The 23333-nt window shown below is 41.3% G+C and overlaps 1 protein-coding gene and 1 long non-coding RNA gene across 5 annotated transcripts; one reads left to right on the plus strand and one right to left on the minus strand.

Annotated features, from left to right (window-relative positions):
• Window positions 1-2762: 2762 nt before the first annotated feature.
• On the minus strand, window positions 2763-21070 carry LOC124031629. 2 transcript variants are annotated; one of them, XR_006838147.1, is made up of 6 exons: window positions 20658-21070; window positions 11276-11328; window positions 5624-5786; window positions 4854-4937; window positions 3245-3401; window positions 2763-3155 (listed from the first exon to the last, which is right to left on the minus strand). It is a non-coding gene; the product is annotated as an uncharacterized LOC124031629 (long non-coding RNA). The 2 variants fall into 2 exon arrangements; XR_006838146.1 differs by lacking the exon at window positions 20658-21070 and adding an exon at window positions 19617-19757.
• On the plus strand, window positions 14919-22823 carry LOC124031628 (zinc finger protein 468-like). Of its 3 annotated transcripts, none has more exons than XM_046343110.1 (2): window positions 14919-15378; window positions 21697-22823. In XM_046343110.1, the coding sequence occupies exons 1-2, from the start codon at window positions 15198-15200 to the stop codon at window positions 22563-22565; spliced, it is 1050 nt and encodes a 349-aa protein (XP_046199066.1). In that variant the 5' UTR covers window positions 14919-15197; the 3' UTR covers window positions 22566-22823. The 3 variants fall into 3 exon arrangements, with proteins under 3 accessions (XP_046199066.1, XP_046199065.1, XP_046199068.1); XM_046343109.1 differs by lacking the exon at window positions 21697-22823 and adding an exon at window positions 15824-18418 and having other exon boundaries at window positions 15055-15378; XM_046343112.1 differs by lacking the exon at window positions 14919-15378 and adding an exon at window positions 20125-20954.
• The last annotated feature ends 510 nt before the right edge of the window (window positions 22824-23333 follow it).

Raw genomic sequence — 23333 nt, forward strand, 5'->3', positions numbered from 1 at the left:
TCAATTATACAGGCAATAATAAAAAAAGATATGCTTCACTAGACTATAGGTGATTTTGTTTGTGGGTAAAATGAAGAGAATATTCAAGTTAAGTTCAAGTTTATTCGGCTATTGCTTTTCCATCCGCACAGAGACGAGAGAAGCAAGGAACAGAGAAATAGAAACATCACATTTAACATAAATATAGCTTATGCAGAGTGTGCAGTTGCTTCGATAAAGATGCAATTTGGGTTTTATTATAGGCTAAGAGCAGTGAATATGTGATGAATACATTTACAACAAAAAAACTGTTTGAGTCGAAGAACGCAGTAGACAAAAAGGAGGAAATGCATGTCCAAATTAAGAGCAATATACCAAACGATATAGGCAAAACGACTAAACAGGCCTAGACAACTCACAGAACTGAGAATTCATTTGAGAACTTATATATTTTCAATCAGTCCTATGGTCAACAACGAAATGAGGAAAAACATCTATGCGCACTTTAAAACAGACACATCAATAATTGTTTTAGACAAAGTACAATAGACAGAATATAACACGATAAACACACAAGTTGCTACCATGACTCGGGCTCGAAATGATAGGCATCCCGCCATAATTGATGATAAAAATATTAAAATATATATGTAACGGGCTGTTCAACAAAGCACACAAACCCTGTAATTATTAAAAAGCCATGCCCACTGTGCAGATACTACATATCAAAGCATTTATCTTAAAATGTTGACTATTTCTTCACATTATAAGTGCAGCAATCTCACACCGCAGTTGGCGATACGCGCGGATGTTCCCAAAATGCAACCGGCGGGAAAACACGTTCTCCAAAGCGCACAGTTCTCCCAAAGCGCACCGGTGCCTCAAATGCTAGAGGTTTCATGTGAACGAGATAAAATAAAGAGAAGATCTAACAACTATCATGGGCAGTGAATATGATTAGGATTGCGTTTTTGGCTTCTGGACATCGAAAATAACGTTTATTTGAAAATCAACAGAACAAGAGGTAATGCTGAATTCAATGGCACAATGTTAATGAGGAACTGTTTTGTCAATGGTCGCATTTTGGTTAGGCTACTTTGAACCAAAGTAAGACATGTCTAATAAAATGACATAAAACGTCCAGGTGATGTACTATCAGGGGCGCCGCCAGGGATTTTGGGCCCCATGAAAAGATATCATTGGGCTCCACCACCACAGTCCACACCAACCCTGGGCAATTGCTGTAACCACACACATCTAGAACCCAATCAAAGCTTTAAATAACTCTACCTTTGCAAGCTTGCAACTCTCTTGTAGTCCAATATTTACTGTACGATATTTCCTGACAGTGAGCTGTGAAAATATAACACTGTGCAGACATGCATGCAACGTTCTGCATACAGTGAAATTCACTATTTGATGCAAAACTGATATCCTCTATAAAGAATTGTGCTAAAGGCCATATTTAAGTCTCAATGTAATTTTAATGGTAAAAGTCTTGAATGGAAATTCTTCTTAACGAATAAATAACTTAACTATACATTAACCTCTTAAATTAAAATAAATTAACATTATCATCTATAGAATTATATAACAAACAAAATAGTACAATCTGCAGCAGATTATTGAACTAAGTATACATACCAACTAGAAAATAAGCAGCTGTAAAAGTGGAAATGGAAAACAAAATGGAAATAAAGGCCTGATGGTGGCGCTAGAGGAAAGGTCAAGTGGTCATCACATCAATAGGTTTCTTCCACTTGGTCTTGATTGTGCGTAACAAATATTATGGCAATCCAGGCATTACTTTGAGATATATATCTTGTTCTCAGCCTGTGGGCATCATGCATGTAGTGATCCAATATCCATAACAATGCCATTTAACAGTTATCACTGGCCCTTGCTCAGCCTTACTCACCAAGAGCCCAGCGCCGAGCCTTCTTGCTAGCAAAGTGACTGATCAAGTCTTTGAAGTCCAGCTTTCTAGCTAACTGACGTTCAATGGACAGCATGGCAAGACTGCAAAGCCTGTCCTGGAACATAGTGGACCTCAAATAGTTCATCAGTTTTAGCTTACTGAAAGCTCTCCCGTCACCAGCAACAGTCACAGGCAGTATGCAAAATATACATAAAGCAATGCACACTTCAACAATGCTTTGCAGCTGCATCTTACAAATTGGGGGTGGCAGCATATACAGTGTTCAGGTCTCTTACTTCATTTTGAAACTCAGGTGTCAGATCTCTGGAATACTTCATGATCAGTGGTTGGCACACAGAAGGGACTTTATCCTCACCAATCTGCCCAACTTTCAGAACAGCAGAAAATTATTCTGCAATTTTTGCAGTTGTGTGGAACCTAGTGTCCAAGTCACTTATGATGTTGTCCATAGCAGTAAAAAAAACACTGTGTTCCAAAATACCGTTGCTGCACTGTCCTGAGCCGTCTCCTCTTGAGAGGTCTCACCATGGAATCTCTTCCTTTTCCTCTGGCGGCTGTGTTCCTTGCTAAATTGAGGTGCAACATCATTTGCGTAGCAATCAGTGTTTCCTCAGACAGGAGAGACTCCCATCTCCAAGAGCCTGCACCTCTTCCTTTAAGGCTCTGATATTGGCTGCCTCTGTGTCAAGTGCGATTTTTTTCAGAGAGGCTCTCTGGATGTTTACTTTAGTCAAAAACAAAAGAAACAGTTACTTTTACTAGTACATTGTAAATAAAATATTCTTAATAATGATAGGTTCATATTTTTTTTAAATGTACCTAATGTTCTAATATTTCTTTAGGGCCCCTGTCAGTCATAGGCCCTTAGACTCGTCCTAACCCCCCCCCCCCCCCCTCTGTACTATGCCAATTGGCACTGCCCTTTCTCTCGGTTCTTGAGATCATTTGATCTTAACAAACCGCGCCTTGTTGATAAAGTCTAGCCGATAATGTTGGTTAACATATTTGTCTAACATGACTAGCCTATATCTTTGTAATTAAAAGTCTCATTTTAAAGTTTGGCTCATATCAGCATCACAGTCTCATCATAGTAGAGCTACATTTTATATTCATTCAAGTCACGGGTGTGTCCCGAAGTTGAAGGGTTTATTCATCCATGCCAATGGAACAAGTTGGTGGTGGCAAGGGGTTAGTTTGGGATTCAACAAAAGTCTGCTGGCAGACTTGAACCGACAGCCTGTTTGGGAGAGGGAGACAAACAATGACTTATTATAGATTGGTATATGAGAAGCTACATCTCTGCTGTAGCTTGAACAGTAGGCCTACCTTTAATCACTTTCTTGTTCTGCTCTCTTCCATTAGTCCACTGGGCCTTGTTTCGCCCCCCTTTTGCTCTGTCTTGGCTCAGCCGGAGCCAATTTAACAGGTTTCTCTACATCAGCCTCTGTCATTTCTAACAGAGCTGCATTTCTAAGAACTGACACTAGAAGGGAAAATATTAAGCAAAAAAGTATCAGTACATTTCAATTCAACAAGAGTGGTGATACATCCCAATTCTCCACACTTTTCCTTAAGTATGCACTTGTACACTCCTTCTCATGGGTTTTAAAGGCATTTAACTTCTTGGATATAGGGGGCGCTCTTTTAATTTATGGATAAAAAAACGTTCCCATTTTAAACAAGATATTTTGTCACGAAAAGATGCTCGACTATGCATATAATTGACAGCTTTGGAAAGAAAACACTGACGTTTCCAAAACTGCAAAGATATTGTCTGAGTGCCACAGAACTAATGCTACAGGCGAAACCAAGATGAAACTTCAAACAGGAAGTGAGACAGATTTGAGGCGCTGTGTTCCAATGTCTCCTTATATGGCTGTGAATGCGCCAGGAACGAGCCTACACTTTCTGTCATTTCCCCAAGGTGTCTGCAGCATTGTGACGTATTTGTAGGCATATCATTGGAAGATTGACCATAAGAGACTACATTTACCAGGTGTCCGCCTGGTGTCCTCCGTCGAAATTGGTGCGTAATCTCCAGCTGCATGTATTTTCCCATGTGATTCAGAGGAGAACCAAAACTGCCACGAATTACTTATCATCGAATAGATATGTGAAAAACACCTTGAGGATTGATTCTAAACAACGTTTGCCATGTTTCTGTTGATATTATGGAGTTAATTAGGAAAAAAGTTCGGTGTTTTGATGACTGAATTTTCGGGGGGTTTTCTCAGCCAAACGCGATTAACAAAACGGAGCGATTTCCCCTACACAAATAATCTTTTTGGAAAAACTGAACATTTGCTATCTAACTGAGAGTCTCCTCATTGAAAACATCCGAAGTTCTTCAAAGGTAAATTATTTTATTTGAATGCTTTTCTTGTTTTTGTGAAAATGTTGCCTGCTGAATGCTAGGCTTAATGCTATGCTAGCTATCAATACTCTTACACAAATGCTTGTGTAGCTATGGTTGAAAAGCATATTTTGAAAATCTGAGATGAGTGTTGTTAACAAAAGGCTAAGCTTGAGAGCCAATGTATTTATTTCATTTCATTTGCGATTTTCATGAATAGTTAACGTTGCGTTATGGTAATGAGCTTGAAGCTATAATTACGATCCCGGATATGGGATTGCTCGTCGCAACAGGTTAATATGTGTGGGTATTGGCTGGAGGGATTACAAGGCTGCTCCAGCCAGAGACAACTGAACATGCACAGCAAAATTGAGGATAAGAAGAAGACAAGGTGGAATATACCACATTTGTTGTGGTTGTTAGAACAGTGGGTGCTGTAGGTGGACTCTCTCTCTGTTGTCTTTACACTAGCTGATTTCTAAGAGCTTCTGTATAATAACAGCCATTTAATTTACTAAAGGTCTTTGCTTTCATTTACTAAATCATAAAACAGAAAAATATCACAGTAATGGTTGAACCTACCCACTATGATGTCCTTCACATGTCGCGTCTTTATGCCCTCTCCCGCACCAATTTAATTGGGTGGCTAGGTCAGATCCGAAAATACTGAGATCGGAAAAGAAAATGTTAATGCAGACAATTATTGTCTTTCAAATCTGCCTGTTATACTTTCAGAACATAAAAGTTCAAGTCTTACCAGATATGTTTCTGCACATTAATACAGTTCCAACTTAACACTAACACCAGACTCAACTAATCAACTCATTTTAGTTGAATGAGTTGTGTTTTGAGGTAAACTAGAATAGCCTTTCTTAACCCATTCCACCGGGGCACTGCAGCAAATTCCTATCCAACACTACCAAATCCTATCCAACAATACCAAATCCTATCCAACACTACCAAATCCTATCCAACACTACCAATTCCTATCCAACACTACCAATTCCTATCCAACACTACCAAATCCTATCCAACACTACCAAATCCTATCCAACACTACCAAATCCTATCCAACACTACCAAATCCTATCCAACACTACCAAATCCTATCCAACACTACCAATTTCTATCCAACACTATACACACTTTAACTGCTGCTGGGTGAGCTCGTGTGAAGGTAGATCAAATATAAGGAACAACTGATGGGCTAGAGCACAAAGGTTATTAAGATTTATACTGTAACACAGTTGTTGTGAATCACTCTATGTAGCCCATGAAAGGGTTAGAGAACATATTTTTTTAAATGTTTAATGTCGGTCCAAGTCTCTCATTTGAAGTCATAGAGCTCCTACAGTGTAAGTTGTGGCAGTATGGGTTCACTGTCCTCCTCATCCCTCTGTGGTTCTTGGCCCGGTAGAGCTGTTGCAGTTGCACTTCTTACTTGTACGAGTTTAGTCAGATGCGCCACCTTGAGCTGAAGCTCCCCCAGCTTTTAAAGGTCGATCCTTTCAACTGCTTTTAGATGAAAACGTTAAATTCCATTAGTACTAATACAAAGCAGTTCTGATTTCAATAGAAAGAGGAGGCCAAATATACCAGTGCAATTTGATGGGATAAGCCGTTGGGTGACCTAGGGAACGTTGAGAGACCGGTGTGAGTACCATTGTGAGAAAAGGAGTAAAGAGTATTGTTGTTATTTTTGAATTTTATTCATTAAATAGCTTACATTCAAGAGAGGCTTCCTCGTGGGGCAGCAGGTAGCCTAGTGGTTAGTGTTGGACTAGTAACAAATGTTGCAAGGTTGAATCCCTGAGCTGACAAGGTAAAAATCTGTTGTTCTGCCCCTGAACAAGGCAGTTAACCTACTGTTCCTAGGCAGTCACTGAAAATAAGAATTTGTTCTTAACTGACTTGCCTAGTTAAATACATGGGCATGGTGGCTTAAGGAGAACAAAAATAATAAAACATTTAAAAATCACGTTGTTGTTCACAATGTATTTGGACAGATCCCTAAATACTCTACGATTAAGTTTACTTTATGGTAAGTAAGTGGTTAGTCAGTTGGTGGAAGGCCTAGTGAGTTACTTTTATAAACCATCTGTAAGGGACACTTACATCCTGAAAAGTTCGGCCCTTGATGCCCGACTGACGCTGCTCTTGTCTCCATCTCTGGTCTCCAACTGGGTCTTGTGGCTTGATGTGAACAATCATTCATTCATGTTGTTGATCACACTGTATTTGGACCGATCCCTAAATATTCTAAACCGTATAGATACTCAAACTATCAACACTGCAAATGGTTAGGGTTAAGTTTACTTTAGGGTAAGTAAGTGGTCAGTTGGTAGTGGAATGCCTGGTGAGTTAACTTTTATAAACCATCTCTGTAAGGGGCGCCTATATTTTGTAAAAGGGGTTGGTGGAGGCCGAGGTGACGATTAACGTGGGGGTGGGTATTCTTCCTCCTCCGAGGACGGCGGGGGTGACGAGGACAATGAGGGTCTAAATATGTAAATGAACCATTATTAGAATTTATACAGTGGGTTGGTCAAAACAAGCATAGCAATGGGTAGACAGGCTACTGGTTTTCTGATCTGAGAAATCCCTGCACATCCACTGTCCCATCAGCCCAGTCAGGCAACTCATTAACTTGTTTACACTTGCTTACCACATGCATACCACTTTGCAATTGAAAGGAGGCTGAAACCACACATTTTAAAACACTTGCTGCAATGTAGACGAAACAAATTAAAAATGTGGAGAAATTCATAGTCAAACAATTATGTGCTCACTTGTTAAATTTTCTGAAGTGTTAAGGTCTGATGTTACAAATTACATCCCACCGCTTTACAATGATTCTGTAAATAGAAGCCTGTTAAAACACATGGCGCCATTCAGCATGAATGAAGATCTCAGCGCCAGACACCAATTAGTGGGTATGTGTAGTGATATTAACAATATCAGAACATCATCCGGACATCAGGACATCCAAACATCAGAAGGGTTGTACACTGAGCCTTTTTTGGAATGACCTGTTTGGAAGAGCAGGCGTGCAGCAAACTGCTTACAGCTTTTTGTGGGGGTTTGGAGTTGACCTTTTTTGACAGTCAATAAATATATTCCTGTCTTACATAAGGAGGCCACCATTCCAGCCCATCTTTAAACCACTCCTGTGCCACTGGTCCAGTTGTGTTTTTCTCCACAAATAGAACAATGAGGTACATATCTAATACAAAAAAATAAACAAAAATATATTTCATTCAGTAAATCAGCTGGGTAGACTTGATTATACTACCTGGAACAGGTTAAGAGATCCAAAGACAAGACAGTGTGGATTGATAAAATTATTTGCAGGTAACTGCTCACTGTATTTTGGAATGGCAGATCACAGGGAAGCTCAGGAGAACAGGCTTTGGTGGACGGTGAGGCTGCAAGCAGGGGAAAAGGTGAGTTTGTAAGACAGCTGTTTGTCTACTGCTAATTACAAATACAACTCAAAATAAACATAGAAAAAAGGCTAAATATACAGATTCTTATTGAATCATTCTTAGTGGCCTACATGAGGCTAACTTGTGACATGTAACTGTTGCAGTTAACCATCTAGCTGTGGTCAAGTAACTAACAGTTCCACTTACTGAATGCATTGAGGTGTGAGGAGGGCCAAAACAGATCAAGGCAAGAGGCTGAGAGATGTTGAATGGGCACGAGGCTGAGAGCTGTTGCATGGGCAAGAGGCTGAGAGCTGTTGGATGGACAAGAGGCTGAGAGCTGTTGGATGGACAAGAGGCTGAGAGCTGTTGGATGGACAAGAGGCTGAGAGCTGTTGGATGGACAAGAGGCTGAGAGCTGTTGGATGGACAAGAGGCTGAGAGCTGTTGGATGGACAAGAGGCTGAGAGCTGTTGGATGGACAAGAGGCTGAGAGCTGTTGGATGGACAAGAGGCTGAGAGCTGTTGGATGGACAAGAGGCTGAGAGCTGTTGGATGGACAAGAGGCTGAGAGCTGTTGGATGGACAAGAGGCTGAGAGCTGTTGGATGGACAAGAGGCTGAGAGCTGTTGGATGGACAAGAGGCTGAGAGCTGTTGGATGGACAAGAGGCTGAGAGCTGTTGGATGGACAAGAGGCTGAGAGCTGTTGGATGGACAAGAGGCTGAGAGATGTTGGATGGACAAGAGGCTGAGAGATGTTGGATGGGTGGGGTGGACTCAAATGGTCAGTCGATGTGTATGAGTGGCACAGGAACAAATTGTCTTCCATGACGTATTAGGAAAGCCTTACCTTCTACCAGTCCAACATTGCAGTAGTATGCTGTGTCCAACAGGCCATTTACTAAGTGTATGCCAAATGTAGAAGGAATTGGGTATTCAAAATACTTGTTGGGCAAATTCTGAGTACACCAGATAGGGCTCCTCCTCAACAATGGTATTCCTGATCTTTGCGACCTTCTCCTGAATAAATACATGGCTCTTGGCTTGGTCTAGTTTGAGGGTGAAAAGCTCTGTCGCATTGAGTGTACTGCCGCGCACAATTAAAGTTTGGTGGCAGAGGCCCTGATGCATGTTCTCCTCTTGCACCCAAATGTTCTACTCTCCGCACTCTCACAGCTGCGTTCTCAGAAAGTCTCAACAACCTGACTACAGGAAGCTCCAGGTTCTGACAAGCCTCTAACTTTTGCCTAAAACTTTCAAACTCTAAGGCACCAAAAGAGTCCAGATTCCCATGCACCTCGACGTCTTGTGCAAGATACACAAGCATTTCACTACACCGGCAATAACATCTGCTAAACACATGTATGTGACCAATACAATTGGATTTGTCCAAGAGGCCATCTATATGTGTATGCCAAATGCAAGGCATGGGATATTCAAAGAAATACTCTTGATGGGAGAATTCTGAGTAGATCAGAAAAAGCTGATGGTTTTAATCAGCATTTCTCATCTGTTACCTCATAATAATTCCAACCACAATACCATACATGCTCGGTATACATCGAACCAGGGGCCGGATTCACAAAACACTACTTATGAAAAAACGTAAGAAGTTTCAGGAAAAAAATAAGTTCATACGATAGTTTGGAAATGCAATTCCTCAAAATGTTCTTAGGAACTTTGTAAATATCATTCCTAAGAACTTTGTAAATATTAGTGACATGCTTGAAACCAATAAATAAGCCTATATGACAGGGAGTATAGAATTTGGCCCACTATAATAAAGCATTTCCATTTCATTACATTTATTTGTCTGCTTTATGTCTCAAATATTGTTGGCTCGCAAAGCCTTTATACACAAAAACAAATGTTATGTTTCACACATTATACCCATCAGACTAGCTATATCAAAAAACAAAAATGGATAACAAAGGCAAGCGCAATACAAACTTCAGCAAGCGAGAGTTTGAAGTGACAGTGGAGGAAATAGCAGCCAGGAAAAGGTTGCTGTTGGGGAGACTTGATAACTGCGGGGTCACTGCAGAGACCAAAAAGAGAGGATGGGCGGGATTGGCCGAGTCGGTCTCTGCCGTCAGGGGTATGGCAAAGGACAGTGACGCCGTAACATCAAGTCGGATGCTAAGAAGGGAGCTGAGAGAAGCAGAGAGTTGAAGAAGACTGGAGTTAATAGGGAGGCAATATACAGGGGGTACCGGTACAGAGTCAAATGTGCAGAGGCACCGATTAGTTGAGGTAATATGTACATGAGATATTAAAGTGACTATGCATAGATAATAAACTGAGAGTAGCAGCAGCATAAAAGAGGGAGGGCAATGCAAATAGCATGGGTACCCAAAGGCTTCTCAACAGCTTCTACCCCCAAGCCATTAGACTCCTGAACAGCTACTAAAAGGGCTACCCAGGCCCCTCTTTTACGCTGCTGCTACTCTGTTTATTATCTATGCATAGTCACTTTAACTCTATTTACGTGTACATATTACCTCGACTAACCGGTGCCCCCGCAGATTGTACCGGTACCCCCTGTATATAGCCTCGCTACTGTTATTTTACTGCTGCTGTTTAATTAATTGTTACTTTATTTCCATTATTTTACAAAACACATTTTTTTAAAAAGCATTGTTGGCTAAGGGCTTGTAAGTAAGCATTTCACTGTAAAGTCTACACCTGTAGTATTCGGCATATGTGACAAATAAAATTTGATTTCAGAACCTCCCAAACCATCCACCATTTGTCATCGGACAGTTTTGTGGAAACAGCGAACCATGGCCACATGACTATCTAGAATACTTTGTTGCTGATGTCTTGCAGTTGGATATGGGATTCCTGTTCCAAGGCGAGATGTTCCTTTCATACAATGTCCACAACCTTGGACACGACACATCCATTTTCTCTTGCCCAATCTATTGTCTCTCAGCCTGAAGATGAAATGTGGTTTTTGTTGTTGTGCATTTACCCCCTTTTTCTCCCCAATTGGTTAGTCTTTTCCCCCATCGCTGCAACTCCCGTACGAACTCAGGTGAGGCGAAGGTCGACAGTAATGTGTTCCCCGAAACACGACACTGCCAAGCCGTACTGCTTTTTGACACACTGCTCACTTAACCCGGAAGCCAGCTGCACCGATGTGTCTGGAGGAAACACCGTACAACTGGCATCCGAAGTCAGCTTGCCCACCACAAGGAGTCACTATAGCACGATGGGACAAGGAAATCGCAGCCGGTCAAACCCTCCCTTAACACGGAAAACGCTGGGCCAAATTGTGCGCCGCTTCATCGGTCTCCCGGGACGCGGCCGGCTGTGACATAGCCTGGGATCGAACCCGGGGTTGTAGTGACGCCTCAAGCACTGTGATGCAGTGCCTTTGACCGCTGCACCACTCCGGAGAGCCTGAAGATGATATTGACAACCATTAGGAAAATCTGAAGTATTTGTGGATGTGTAGGGGTTCACGCTGTTACAACATGGTAGGTATGGGACCAAAACAGAAGAGAAGTTTAGGTTAAATGGTTTCCAGATCTATGCACGGCTAGGTATGTGCACGGGAGCGCAACACCACATACCTTCAGAAACAGGCCCGGATGACCAACGGTTGGAGTCATGATGATTGTCGCTTCTTGAAGGAACGAAAAGAAGAGCAAGAGAAACACACATGAATACATATAGAAAAAAATACTTATTGGAAGCAAGCCTATATCCTGCCAGAGATTGAATGATTTTAGTTTAATGGAAACTGTTACAGTACAGTGTATGATCGAGAACACAGTGAAAGTCTAGGGAGCGGCAGGCAGGGCTAGTTTTCAATACCCCTTCTACATGTGCAGTACTTTCAATTACATCAGAAGACTACATGAATACAGAGGTTACACTCCAAATGGTACTCTATTCCCTTCATAGTAAACTACTTTAGACCAGCAACCTATAGACCCTGGACAAAAATAGTGTACTATATGGAGAATAGAGTAGAAACATCGTAAGGCTCATCAGTAATGTTTCCCTTGTCGCACAGATGGATAACGTTGTGGGAGACTCGTCGTCTTATCTGCTTGGGGTTTCCCCCCCCAACCTAAGACATTTCGATCGATATCGCCTGAACCTAATGTAGCTACAGTTAGCTAGCTATATAAAAGGAATGAACGACGATTATATGAGCTTGTCACACGGCCCTGCATGGCGAGTAAAATGCAATAACTAGCAGCAAGTGAGTGTTCTCCAGTCCAAAGTTTTAGATAGTTAACATTATCGGTGCTAGCTACATTAGTTACTGTAGCTAGCAACCGTCCTTAAATTAACGTTTTCATTACAACTCCGCGGCCCGATAGCATAAACGTGATTGAACGAAATTGCATTTTAATATAATATGTGCGATAGCTAGCAAACTATCTACCGTTAGCTAACGCTAGATTAATTTGCAGCTACAGCTAATCTAACGTTACCGTTAGCTATACAGGCGACCGACGGTACAGTAGCTACCTAGCTAGCTACACAAGATGATAATGCTAGCTATGATATTTTAACGTTAATGTTAGTTAGCATTTGCAAATTAGAAGTAATAATAATAGATAATTACCCAATTTGACAGTTAACGTTAGCTTCTTCACCTTCAATTAGTAAACTACTGGCAACACAGGCAAACAAACAATCAAATCATTCTGAACCTTGCCTGAATGCTAGCTTTGCTCATGAGTGTACTGTCTTTTTATATTTACCTGTAGATGACAACCCTCAATTATTTGAATTTATTTGTATTATTTCAATACATGTATTGGAATTATATGACTGGATAATTTGATGTGGTGGCTGCATGCATTCTATACTGGATCCGTTTGTAATTTAAGCCTATTTCGTAAAAATTGCTTTATTAATCCTAGTCCAGATCTCCCCATTTTTTGGATAAAATTTATTCCATCAAATCCACTCATGTATGCCGTTACCCTAATTCCTTTATATATTATAGAGAACATCATATGATGTCTGAATGTAGCCTACTTGTTTATTGATTAGTTACCTTAAAATAAATATATATTTTAGTCATTTTAAGATTTGCATCATTTAAAAAAAAAGTGCTACGAGTAAAATGTGGTGGATGTCAAATGTGGTCTCGCTTGAGAATCCCGTTTTGAGAACCCATTGACTTCAAGTGTTAAGCATTGTTATAAAATGCAATGTGGATGGATGATTCAGTGATTTCATTTACATTTACATTTACATTTAAGTCATTTAGCAGACGCTCTTATCCAGAGCGACTTACAAATTGGATTTCACATTGTCAACTAATTTCGTCGGATTTCTCATCTTCTACACAAGTTCAGTAGAGGTGGCCACTTGGTTTATAATTTGCCAAATTGATTCCTGCACTTTTATTCATTTATTTAAGCCTATGCGCTTTATACAGATTTTCGGATAAAAAATATTGCCAACCATGACCCGATAAGGTTTGGGTATGCGATGCTTATAATGTGTGAAACGTAGGTGAGGAATGATTATGCATTGAGATAAGGCAGCCATTCAATCAAGTTGAATTTTAGGCGTTCTCTGCCGGTCGTTAGTTATTTTTGCATTGACTGGCATTGTCATATTCATATTCAAACATACGGAATTGTAATTGGATGCATTTTACCGCCATATCATACTGTGCTATGATTGGTTAAGACCAAATGGTTAGGTCATGGTCAGTTTTGATCCTGGTTGGCGATACGTGAACATGCCAGTTATAGCTACCTAATAAAGAGCTACCTTAAGAAATATCCTGTAGTACTGCATTTAATTATTTTGTGCAAAACAAGACATGTTAACCAAAACTGCCCAAGCGACCAAGCGATGGGCGATAGTTCCAGAACCTTGGTTTCTAGGGATGCTGTCCATGGTTCTGAAAACAGCGCACGTCTGGTCTGTGCATAGAATGTCAGATCAAAACATTGTATTGGGCCGCTGTCCATGGATCTGAAAATAGCGCTGAAACGTTGTAGCATTTGCTACAGCAGATCAGAACAGAAACAACCAGAATTATTTCCCCCGGATGGTCCAGCATCAACAGTTATTTATGATACTGATTTGCACATTTTCACCGGGCAGAAGTTGTTCCCCTAGGTTCTCATACATGCAGCCACAACGATTCACTCTGTCTCTTTCCATTGTGTTGTTGTGGTTCTTGGTTTCTTCATTTTTGTATTATATCACGAATGAGTCTGTCTTCAGTTTGCGATTTCCTTCATTGCCTCTTCGGCCAAACTGCAAATCACACAAAACCATATTCAGGTGGTGTTGAAACTCCGGAGAATATTACCCATCTCCTGTTTTGCAACAGTTGCCAGATCGATGTTCATCCCCTTTTGTGACAGCCATTCCAGAAAGCACTTCACTGCCCAGTTGGTTTGTCTTGATGTAGCTAGCTTCTTAATTTCTCTGATTTTCTATGTCGTCTATAGCAGCGCTAACGTTACGGGTTTCTGCATGTCTAATGTTAAAGCTAATGTTTTTCTCATTTTCAAAAGCTGCATTCACCCAATTGTGTGTGGTTATCATTAGATTTATTCATCAGACTTGCCTAAAGGGAATTGTTGATATGTTGTCAATTTTGTCTTGTCGATAACATTTACTCTGGATACATCCGGTTCTGGAGTGTCTTAACAACATTAAACCAACATATTTTGATTGAAAGTGTCAAGATTTGTTTTCTTTCTTTGCGTGATAGGCAAATATACTTAATGAGATCGCCACACTTGCATATTTTAATAAGACAATTCAGAACAATCATAATACAAAAACGTATTATTGTGTCTACATTTAACTGGTGAAAGTGGATTGTGATATGATTACGGGGGGGGGTGAAATGACCCTATTAGGGTGTGATACCTGGCCTTAAAAAAATATTTGTCTTCCTTTTATGAAGTTCAATTCCAAATGTTTCCTAAACCGTATCGCAAGCGAGGCGTATTTGTGTTTGGGCAAAAAGGGACCTTGAATGATTAACGCAGGCAATTTAATTTTAGTAATGATTATACAACATTGAGTTAATATTTTTATTAAAACTTTATTTGACTAGACAAGTCAGTTATAAGAACAAATTCTTATTTACATTGACGGCCTTCACCGGCCATACCCGGACGACGCTGGGCAAATTGTGCGCCACTATATGGGACTCCCAATCACGGCCGGTTGTGATACAGCCTGGGGGTAAAATGGTTTTTAAAAATCTAGCGCTTGTAAAAATACAAATAAACTCGCAGCATAAGGAGTTGACTGTATCGTGTACTTATACACTGGCATTTCGTTTTGCTAAATCTTGAATGTATTCCATAGATAACAATAATACTCAAATAGGCTATGAGCTGAACATATATTTTGGCCCCATTAGATTTAGGGCCTCGCGTTTTCCTATTATTACGGTAACAGCGGGCATTCCTTGTCACGTGATCAACGAGAGCATCTTTTTGGTCCATTTTGGATGATAGCTGAGTCCTTGTAGCTAACCACGACCCGAAAATGACAAAACTGCAGTTTTTAAACGTATTTTTGACCGAGCGGCTTATGCTCGCTGCCCAGGAGATCTACAAATCTGTCGAAGACACGATTTTGGAATACCAAGAGGAGATTGCGCTCAGGGAGAGGGAGAACGACCATCTGAGACGCAGACTCCGAGACGCTGGGATTGAAATATGGCCAGGTTAGTAGCTAGCGTAGGCTATTATGCTAACGTTAAAGTTAGCGCCGAAGCCGCACGCTAAAGCAAATTGGTTGCTAAACTGTTGTAATGGTACATGCATTGCCAAGCAACTAAAAGGCAATCATTAAAAACATGTTTTTGACACCTTGTATTAATGTTGCGAGAACTAACGTTAGCTAGTTAATGTTTTTCAGAAAGCTAATAATGGTAGCTACGCTAACGTAGCTCCTTCACGTAACTAGCTAACTAGCCACCTTTGTTCGTTAGCCAGCTAACTAGCTAGCCAACAAGTTATCTAGCTAGCTGCAGAGATTCAGACTCATTTGACTCAGCGGTTTTGTTTATCATTTCTGAAATCTAGTTCCTTTTGATACGTAAATGTAATTGATAGTGTTTTTCCTCGATCGTAAATCATGACTGCCAAGTCCCTCCCTCTTCCATCCAGACCGTCAGTCTATGGCACTATTGGAGGAGGATGGCGAGCATCCTCGTCGGGAGTGGAGCCCCAGCATGGGCCATGAGGAGCGAGTCCCCATCCTGATCAAGGAGAAACGGGAGCTCAGGTCCAGCCAGGGAGAGGAACAACTCCGGGGCCACGGCTCCTGCAGCACCCCAGAGTCCATCTTCACTCCTCCCCGCGTCACCAACGAATACCCCCAGGACCCTCCCCACTCCTCTAACCTGCCCCAGAACCCATCGGTGGAGAACAGAGAGCGGGACCCTGGTCCCAGAAGCTCATCCAGACACGTCAAGTCAGAAGTGTCCCACAGAGGCTCCTCATCATCTTCGTCCAACAGCGTCCCGCAGCCCCTCGCCACAGTCAACCCCAACTGCTCCAACGAGAACAACATTGACATCATTGGAGTGGAGAACGGAGGACAGATGTTGGTGTCTGGGTCTAAAGGACGAGCTGGTGGGAGCAGAGGTCAGGCCTCCCATTTAGGTGACCAGGGCAGTAACGCGGCCGCAGAGTGTGGAAAATCCCCCCTCCAGGTGCACGTGTCATCGTTCTGCTGCAAGGTGTGTGGGGAGGCATTCAGCCACGTTGGACACCTGCATGTCCATGTCCAGGTGCACACCCGGGAGAAGCCGTACCGCTGCGGGGTGTGTGGGAAGTGTTGCAGCTCCTCCGGCAGGCTCCAGGAGCACGCCAGGAGTCACACTGGAGAGAAGCCGTTCCGCTGCCAGATCTGTGGGAAGGGATTCACCCAGATGGCCCATTTGAAGGTCCACATGCGGATCCACACGGGAGAGAAACCATACAGCTGCCCAGTGTGTGGAAAGTGCTTCAGCCGCTCCGACAAAATCAAACGTCATCTCCAGACCCACAGCCGTGAGGGCACTTACTTCTCAGGGCAGTAAGATGAGGGAGACCACCGGTGGTTGTTAATGAGCGACTGAGTCTCTATGAATGAATGAATGAATTACTGATTATGGGACATTTTTTAAAAGCTAAAATTGCTGCCATTAAGACGGCTTGTTATTTCTCTTTCTCTCAAAGAGCTAGGGATTCTGACTTTCTTAGAATGTTTTATCTCCTAGTTAACACTTCTCCATGCCATAGTTTCTCTCTCATGCAGTAGATTTGTATAGTCGATTTAGTATGTGTCCATTTACTTTTTTTACTTGTCACTGAATGGGATAATAGGGAATCTTTAAACACCAAATTGAACGACTTAGTAGCTAGTCTTTCTGAATGATTTAGTCTTTACTTTTAGTAATGAACTTGGTAGCATGATGATAATGAAGTCTTCCACTATGCGCCTTGAAACGGAGATGCGTTCAGGCTTGCAAAAATAAGCAGCATTCCAAAACGTGGTGGTCTTGACCCAGACAATTTGCACAGGGCCAATTTACACATTTCTAAAAGTTTTTTTCTTTTAATTAAAAAAAAAAAGTATATCACAGCTTCTAAAACCCACTAATCTTATTTCCTCAGTCAGCTAGCTGAAGTACATAAGATGTTTTTATTTGTAATTGTAATTAACAATGGCTAACCGTATGGGCATTGACTAAACAGTTGTCCATTCCTTGAGTTTACAAATATGGATATAAGTACACATGTTCACCATTTGTTAGTTAGGGTCGGGTAGGTTAGGCGATAGCCCTGCCTGCTCGATTCAAGGTTTCTGTACAGTCCCCTAAAGCCTCCCTGATACAACTGATGTTAAAGGACCATTTGCCTCTCTCGTCATCATTGCAGAACTGTGTACTGCCACCTGAATTTCAGTCAATTAACTTATCTTACAATTAAAAACATACTTATCGGTGAGGATTCAATGCAAAGACTGCTATTTTGCAAGATAAATGTTGCCTTGATAAGGATTGTTTGCTAATTCTGTATATGACCACTATCTATCCCCCACCTCTGATGCATATAGAGTGTCCTCTATGATCCGCACTACAGAATTTGACCAACACGGTGCAGAGACCAACAGATTCCCCAGCTGAGCCATACAGTATTACCCTGTATCTGAGCTGCTTGTTCCCGATTGTTGGTCCTGAGCTCAGCACTGCACATACTGTATATTCACTATAGTAAACATCTGTTCTTGATGGCCAGTTGTTTAAGTGTAACATACGTTTTGTTACAGACAGATCAAGCCTACTCCTGGAATCAAAAGCAATTTAGATAGTTTATATTGCAAGTGCTTGTAATCTAGGGGTAGACTTAATGCAAGTCTCTACCTTTTTTTAGAAGTTTTTATCAGAACTTGAGCAGTGCCTAGCTGAGAACGAGGCACAAGAACAAGCAGTAGGCCTATGGCCCGGACCAGAAACAAACCATTGCCCAATCCCCTAGGCAAGTGTCTTGGGCAATAGGTGCTTGGGGTTGTTACTAGTAGACAGGGTCTTTATCTCCTCTCAGGACTGAGGCTACTACAGTAGGCCCTCTAATTTAACCAGCATTCCTCCCCTTCTCTCCCACACAGTTTATTCTGGGACACCGCTGCTCCCACACACAACTGTACAGTGTTGTATCATTATGTAATAAATGTAATTTTTTAAATAAAGTAGTCTTTGATTACCTTGTCTAAATTGTCAGGTTCCTTCCACACAAGGCGTAGCTGAGCTTTAGATTGAATAATGCTAGAGTGCATTATCTGACAGCGGATCAAATGAAAGTTTGAACACATTAACTATCCTTAACCAAGAAGTACAGTGTAACAAACTTAAACATAAGATATAAAAGTTAACTCTGCATTGTTGGAAGAGGACCTGTAAGTAAAAGTTTTACTGTTAATCTACAAAGCATGTGACAAATAACATTTGATTTCGATAGCCACTGCAGAGAAGCTCAATCCCCAATCAAGATGGTGCTACCCATGCCTATCCAATCCTTTCCGATCTACAAAAGTGTTTAGGGTTTGATTTGGGATTCAGGGTTTAGGTACCACATACATTCTGGAATAGATGTATCTATAGAGCCTCAGTGGTGTCAAAACCTAGCGGAAAAACAAGGATGGGTCCAATTGTTTTTCTAGTAAGTCGCTCTGGATAAGAGCGTCTGCTAAATGACTTAAATGTAAATGCATACATTTTTCACAGGGGATTTTGGAAATACTCCAAAGGCTGTGTTTTGTGTAGGCGTACATTTAGATAACCATGTAAATCTCTCTCAGACATGGTGACTTATCAATATAGTTGGCTCTATTTACTCTGATTCGAATATGCTTAGTGTCGAAGCAGACATCATACAAAACTACAAATCCCTGCAAGCTCCTGCACGTCATCTCTAGCTGACATCTTGGCTAACGGGTATTGTGTCAATTTAAAACTTGCACAAAACAGTTCACAGAATTGTCCATTTCAAAGAAATGTAGACAATTTATGAATTACTACATTTAGCTAATATTAGCTAGCTAATCAGTCTTACCTTTGCCTCGATTCGCCAGTCTTGCCCAGATCGTGGCATTTGTAGTTATTTAATGATAGCCACATTAGGATAATTTAATTCATTTTGGGGGGTAAATACAGGCGAATATATTGACACGTCTCCTTTTCCTAGAAATTTACAAGGCCAGGGTAAAACGTCATGCCAGGGTAAGCCTACATGAAACACAGACCTTATTTGAAGTGTTTCTAAAATCCCCTATGGGAAAAACGATTGGAACCATTTCCCTGTTAGATCACTAGGTTTTATGGGTATTATGACAAACTTTTGTACGCTAATAATCTATTGTATTCCATGTGCTAATTAATTTGTCTCTGGTGGTACAATTATTTCAAGTACTTACGGTAACTAACAGCGGGCCAATATCTGATTGCGTCACATACTCAAGGCGTTTTGTTGTGTCGAAGATTATCTATTATATTGACAAGATGGTCTATAGACCGCTTTAACAATGGAAATGCATGGAAACATTCTAGATCTAGCCCATGATTTAATGTAGAAAATATAACAGGAAGTTGGTGGTCCCTTTATTTGGGGAGCACGGGCTGGTGGTAGCAGCTGGAGCGGCATGAGTGGAATGGCATTGTAATGACACGGGCAGGGAGCAGGTCTAGAACCCTCAACCTCCTAGCCCGAAGTCCAGCGCGCTATCGATTGTGCTCCAAAAGCATCCTCAAGCGGCAGTGGCGATATCTACACTTTTTAACCCAGGTTCGTTTCAATTTGTTTGCCATTCCATGAAGTCCATTTCCAGCCATTATTGTGAGCCGCCATCCCCTCAGCAGCCTCCACTGATTTCAATAAACAACCAGAAGTTATGACGCTAGTAATAGCCTAAACCACACGTGTCAAACTAATTCCACGGATGGTCGAGTTTCTAAAGAATTCCCCTCACCTGGCTATCTAGGTTTTATTTGAAAGGAAAAAAACAAAAAAAACTACGGACCCTCGGCCGTCCGCTTCAAGCCAAGCCTCCTCCATGTCCACTCTTTTCTCTCTCCCCACCCGTGAAATTTCAGTCGCATCTCACCCCTGCACTTATTTGTCCATCAAACATGTAGACAACTCGTTTAGCCACGCTAATTGGTGGAGTAATGTAATTAGCTAAAATGTAAAACTGTTGATTTCACGGGTACAAAATGAAGGAAAATTAACTATAAGAACCGTTACTTTTGGGGTGTTAAACCGGTTCAGAACTTCATGCTGGTTGGACCACTGGGACAGGACTCAGAGAAGAACGATAGGAAACCGTTAACAACCCAAAGATTATGAAACGTCCATTAGATCCAATAACGCTCACCTATCAAAATAGCAATTCACTTTTATCTTTACCAAATTCGACACTCTCGTTGCCCCTCATAACAAACAAAAAAAGAATACTCACTTGACACGTTGTGTGCTTAACGCTATAAATCTAGGCGGAGTCGAACCTCCCGCTTCGCCTCTTTCCTCTCCGCTTGTGTTTAGCGGGTAAATGTACCCTGGCTACCATCGACCCTCAAAATGACGAAATTACAATTTCTAAATGTATTTTTGACAGAAAAGTTGATGTTAGCTGCCCAAGATATATATAAGCAAGTGGAAGAGACCATATTAGAATACCAGGAGGAAATATTCCAGGGAAAGCGAGAGAATGACAAACTGAGACGCAAGCTTCACGATAATGGGATTCCATGGCCAGGTTAGTAGCCAGCTTGCTCTAAGAAAAAAATAAAAATAACCCCGGGGTTTTATAGGCGATAATTTGTGAAAAACTGGGCCAAGGTGTTCGGAGCATGCTATAGATACCCGATTAGCACAGATGGTCGCCTCTGTCTAATTATTTTTTTAACGCTGTAAACATGAAACTATGGCATTGTGGGAATCCTAACCTTATAAAAATGTGTAGTAATTTAACCTTTTCGTTTTTTGACTTCTTTATCGCTGATATGAAAGATAAGGGCCTTACGGTAACAAAACCGTACTACACCACGCATCACTTAACGTTCAGACCGAGTCGGGGCTCTTATTAAAACAGAATATACTTTCGTGAATAGACGCTATAGTTAGTGTCTATGAATAGGCTAGTAGATAGCTAACGTTTGCTGACTAGCAAGCGGTGCTCGCGAGGATAATATGCACACATTATGTAATTTGTTATTTTATCTGAAATACGCCGTTATGCTTCAGCTAACCAACAATTAACGTGCCATATGCCAGTGGCTATTTTGGCAGATTAGCTAGATAATTGAACTCTTTGCAGAGACTGCTAGCTAGCATTCATGCCTATCAAATCCCATAGTTGTCAATACATTCTGTGTATTCTGTTTCTCGTTAGCTATGAGTTGGTTAACCCAAACTCAGAACTGGGTGGTAAGTAGGTCGTGATGCCCAAGTAAAGGTGCCTAGCTAACAACACTACGTTTTCCCCTCTTGACTTTCAGACCAAGAGCCCTTTTCTCCTGTAGAATCTGAGGAGGAGGAGGGAGCCATTGGGCATAAGCAGGAACCAGACCTCGGACAGACTTTGGAGAAACAGGAGGGAAGGGCCAGAAGGGAGGAAAATCTGTTCAGGGGACTGGCCCCGCTGTCTAGATTCGTTCCTTCTGATGGAAATGATGACTATGATCAGAACCCACCTCAACCCACCTCACATCAGTTCCAAATACAAACTCACACTGGGAAGACTATAGAGGGAGGCTTTCTATCAAGCTCAACAACCTCCAATCCAATCAAAACAGAGACTGATAGATTGGGCGTCTGTCCATTGGATGATCCATCAAGTGACCCAAATACTTTCTCTTCAGGGAACCTCGACCTTTCGGCAGCACAGAGTGAGAACAGTGTAAGTATGATGGGGGTGGAAGGTGGTGACGAACTACTGTCAGGATTTGAGGCTCTACAGATACCGCTACACACTGAAAATTCAAATTCCCTTCAAATCCACCACGACACGTCATTGTGTTGCAAGGTGTGTGGGAAACCCTGTAGACACATGGGCCATTTAAATGCACATGTGCGAATGCACACGAAGGAGAAGCCATTTCTCTGTGGCTTGTGTGGTAAGTCCTTTAGCTCGTCTGGGAGGTTGAAAGGCCACCAGAGGATTCACACAGGGGAGAAGCCCTACCAATGTCATATCTGTAGGAAACGCTTCAATCAGACGGCGCACCTGAAGGTACACCTGAGAGTCCACACAGGGGAGAAACCATTTAGTTGTCCCGTCTGTGGGAAAAGCTTCAGTCAATCCAACAAGGTGAAAAGACACCTTGTGACACATTCTAGAGATGGTTCGTTCCTACCAGGCCTATAATGGAGATGTTTGTTTAAGGAAGGTGTTTGTTCAATGATGTTTGTTTAAGAAGATGTTTGTTCACATCCATTCTGGTGTAGGAAATATATAGGCTACTGGTTTATAATGAGGATTTTAACATGTCTTCCCAACCATACAGTGCATTTGAAAAGTATTCAGACCCCTTCACTCTTTTCACATTTTGTTATGTTACAGCCTTGTTCTAAAATGGATTAAATACATTTTCCTCATCAACCTACACACAATACCCCATAATGACAAAGCGAAAACAGGTTTTTAGAAAAATAATTAACTGAAATACCCTATTTACATAAGTACTCAGACCCTTTGCTATGATTAGAAATTGAGCTCCGGTGCATCCTGTTTCCATTGATCATCTTTGAGATGTTTCTACACTTTGATTTTAAGTTCAATTGATTGGACATGATTTGGAAAGGCACACATCTGTTTATATAAGGTCCCACAGTTGACAGTGCATGTCAGAGCAAAAACCAATCCAACTTGACAGAGCTTGAGAGGATCTACAGAGAAGAATGGGAGAAACTCCCCAAAAACAGGTGTGCCAAGCTTGTTGCATCATAGCAAAGAAGACTCGAGGCTGCAATCGCTGCCAAAAGTGCTTAAACTACTGAGTAAAAGGTCTGAAGACTTATGTAAATGTGATAGTTCAGTTTTTTTATTTTGATACATTTGCAAAAATGTATAACCTGTTTTTGTTTCATCATTGAAGTATTGTGTGTAGATAAGAGGTAAAAAACAAAACAATTT

The sequence above is a fragment of the Oncorhynchus gorbuscha genome, linkage group LG03 (assembly GCF_021184085.1).
Source record: "Oncorhynchus gorbuscha isolate QuinsamMale2020 ecotype Even-year linkage group LG03, OgorEven_v1.0, whole genome shotgun sequence".
NCBI classification, from domain to species: domain Eukaryota; kingdom Metazoa; phylum Chordata; class Actinopteri; order Salmoniformes; family Salmonidae; genus Oncorhynchus; species Oncorhynchus gorbuscha.

What these genes read in the sequence shown, in the direction of transcription:
- LOC124031628 (XM_046343109.1), top strand. Translation starts at nt 15,198, where the DNA reads ATGACAAAACTGCAGTTTTTAAACGTATTTTTGACCGAGCGGCTTATG. An exon ending in TGGGATTGAAATATGGCCAG is followed by an intron (nt 15,379 to 15,823) that starts GTTAGTAGCTAG and finishes TCTTCCATCCAG; the next exon opens with ACCGTCAGTCTATGGCACTA.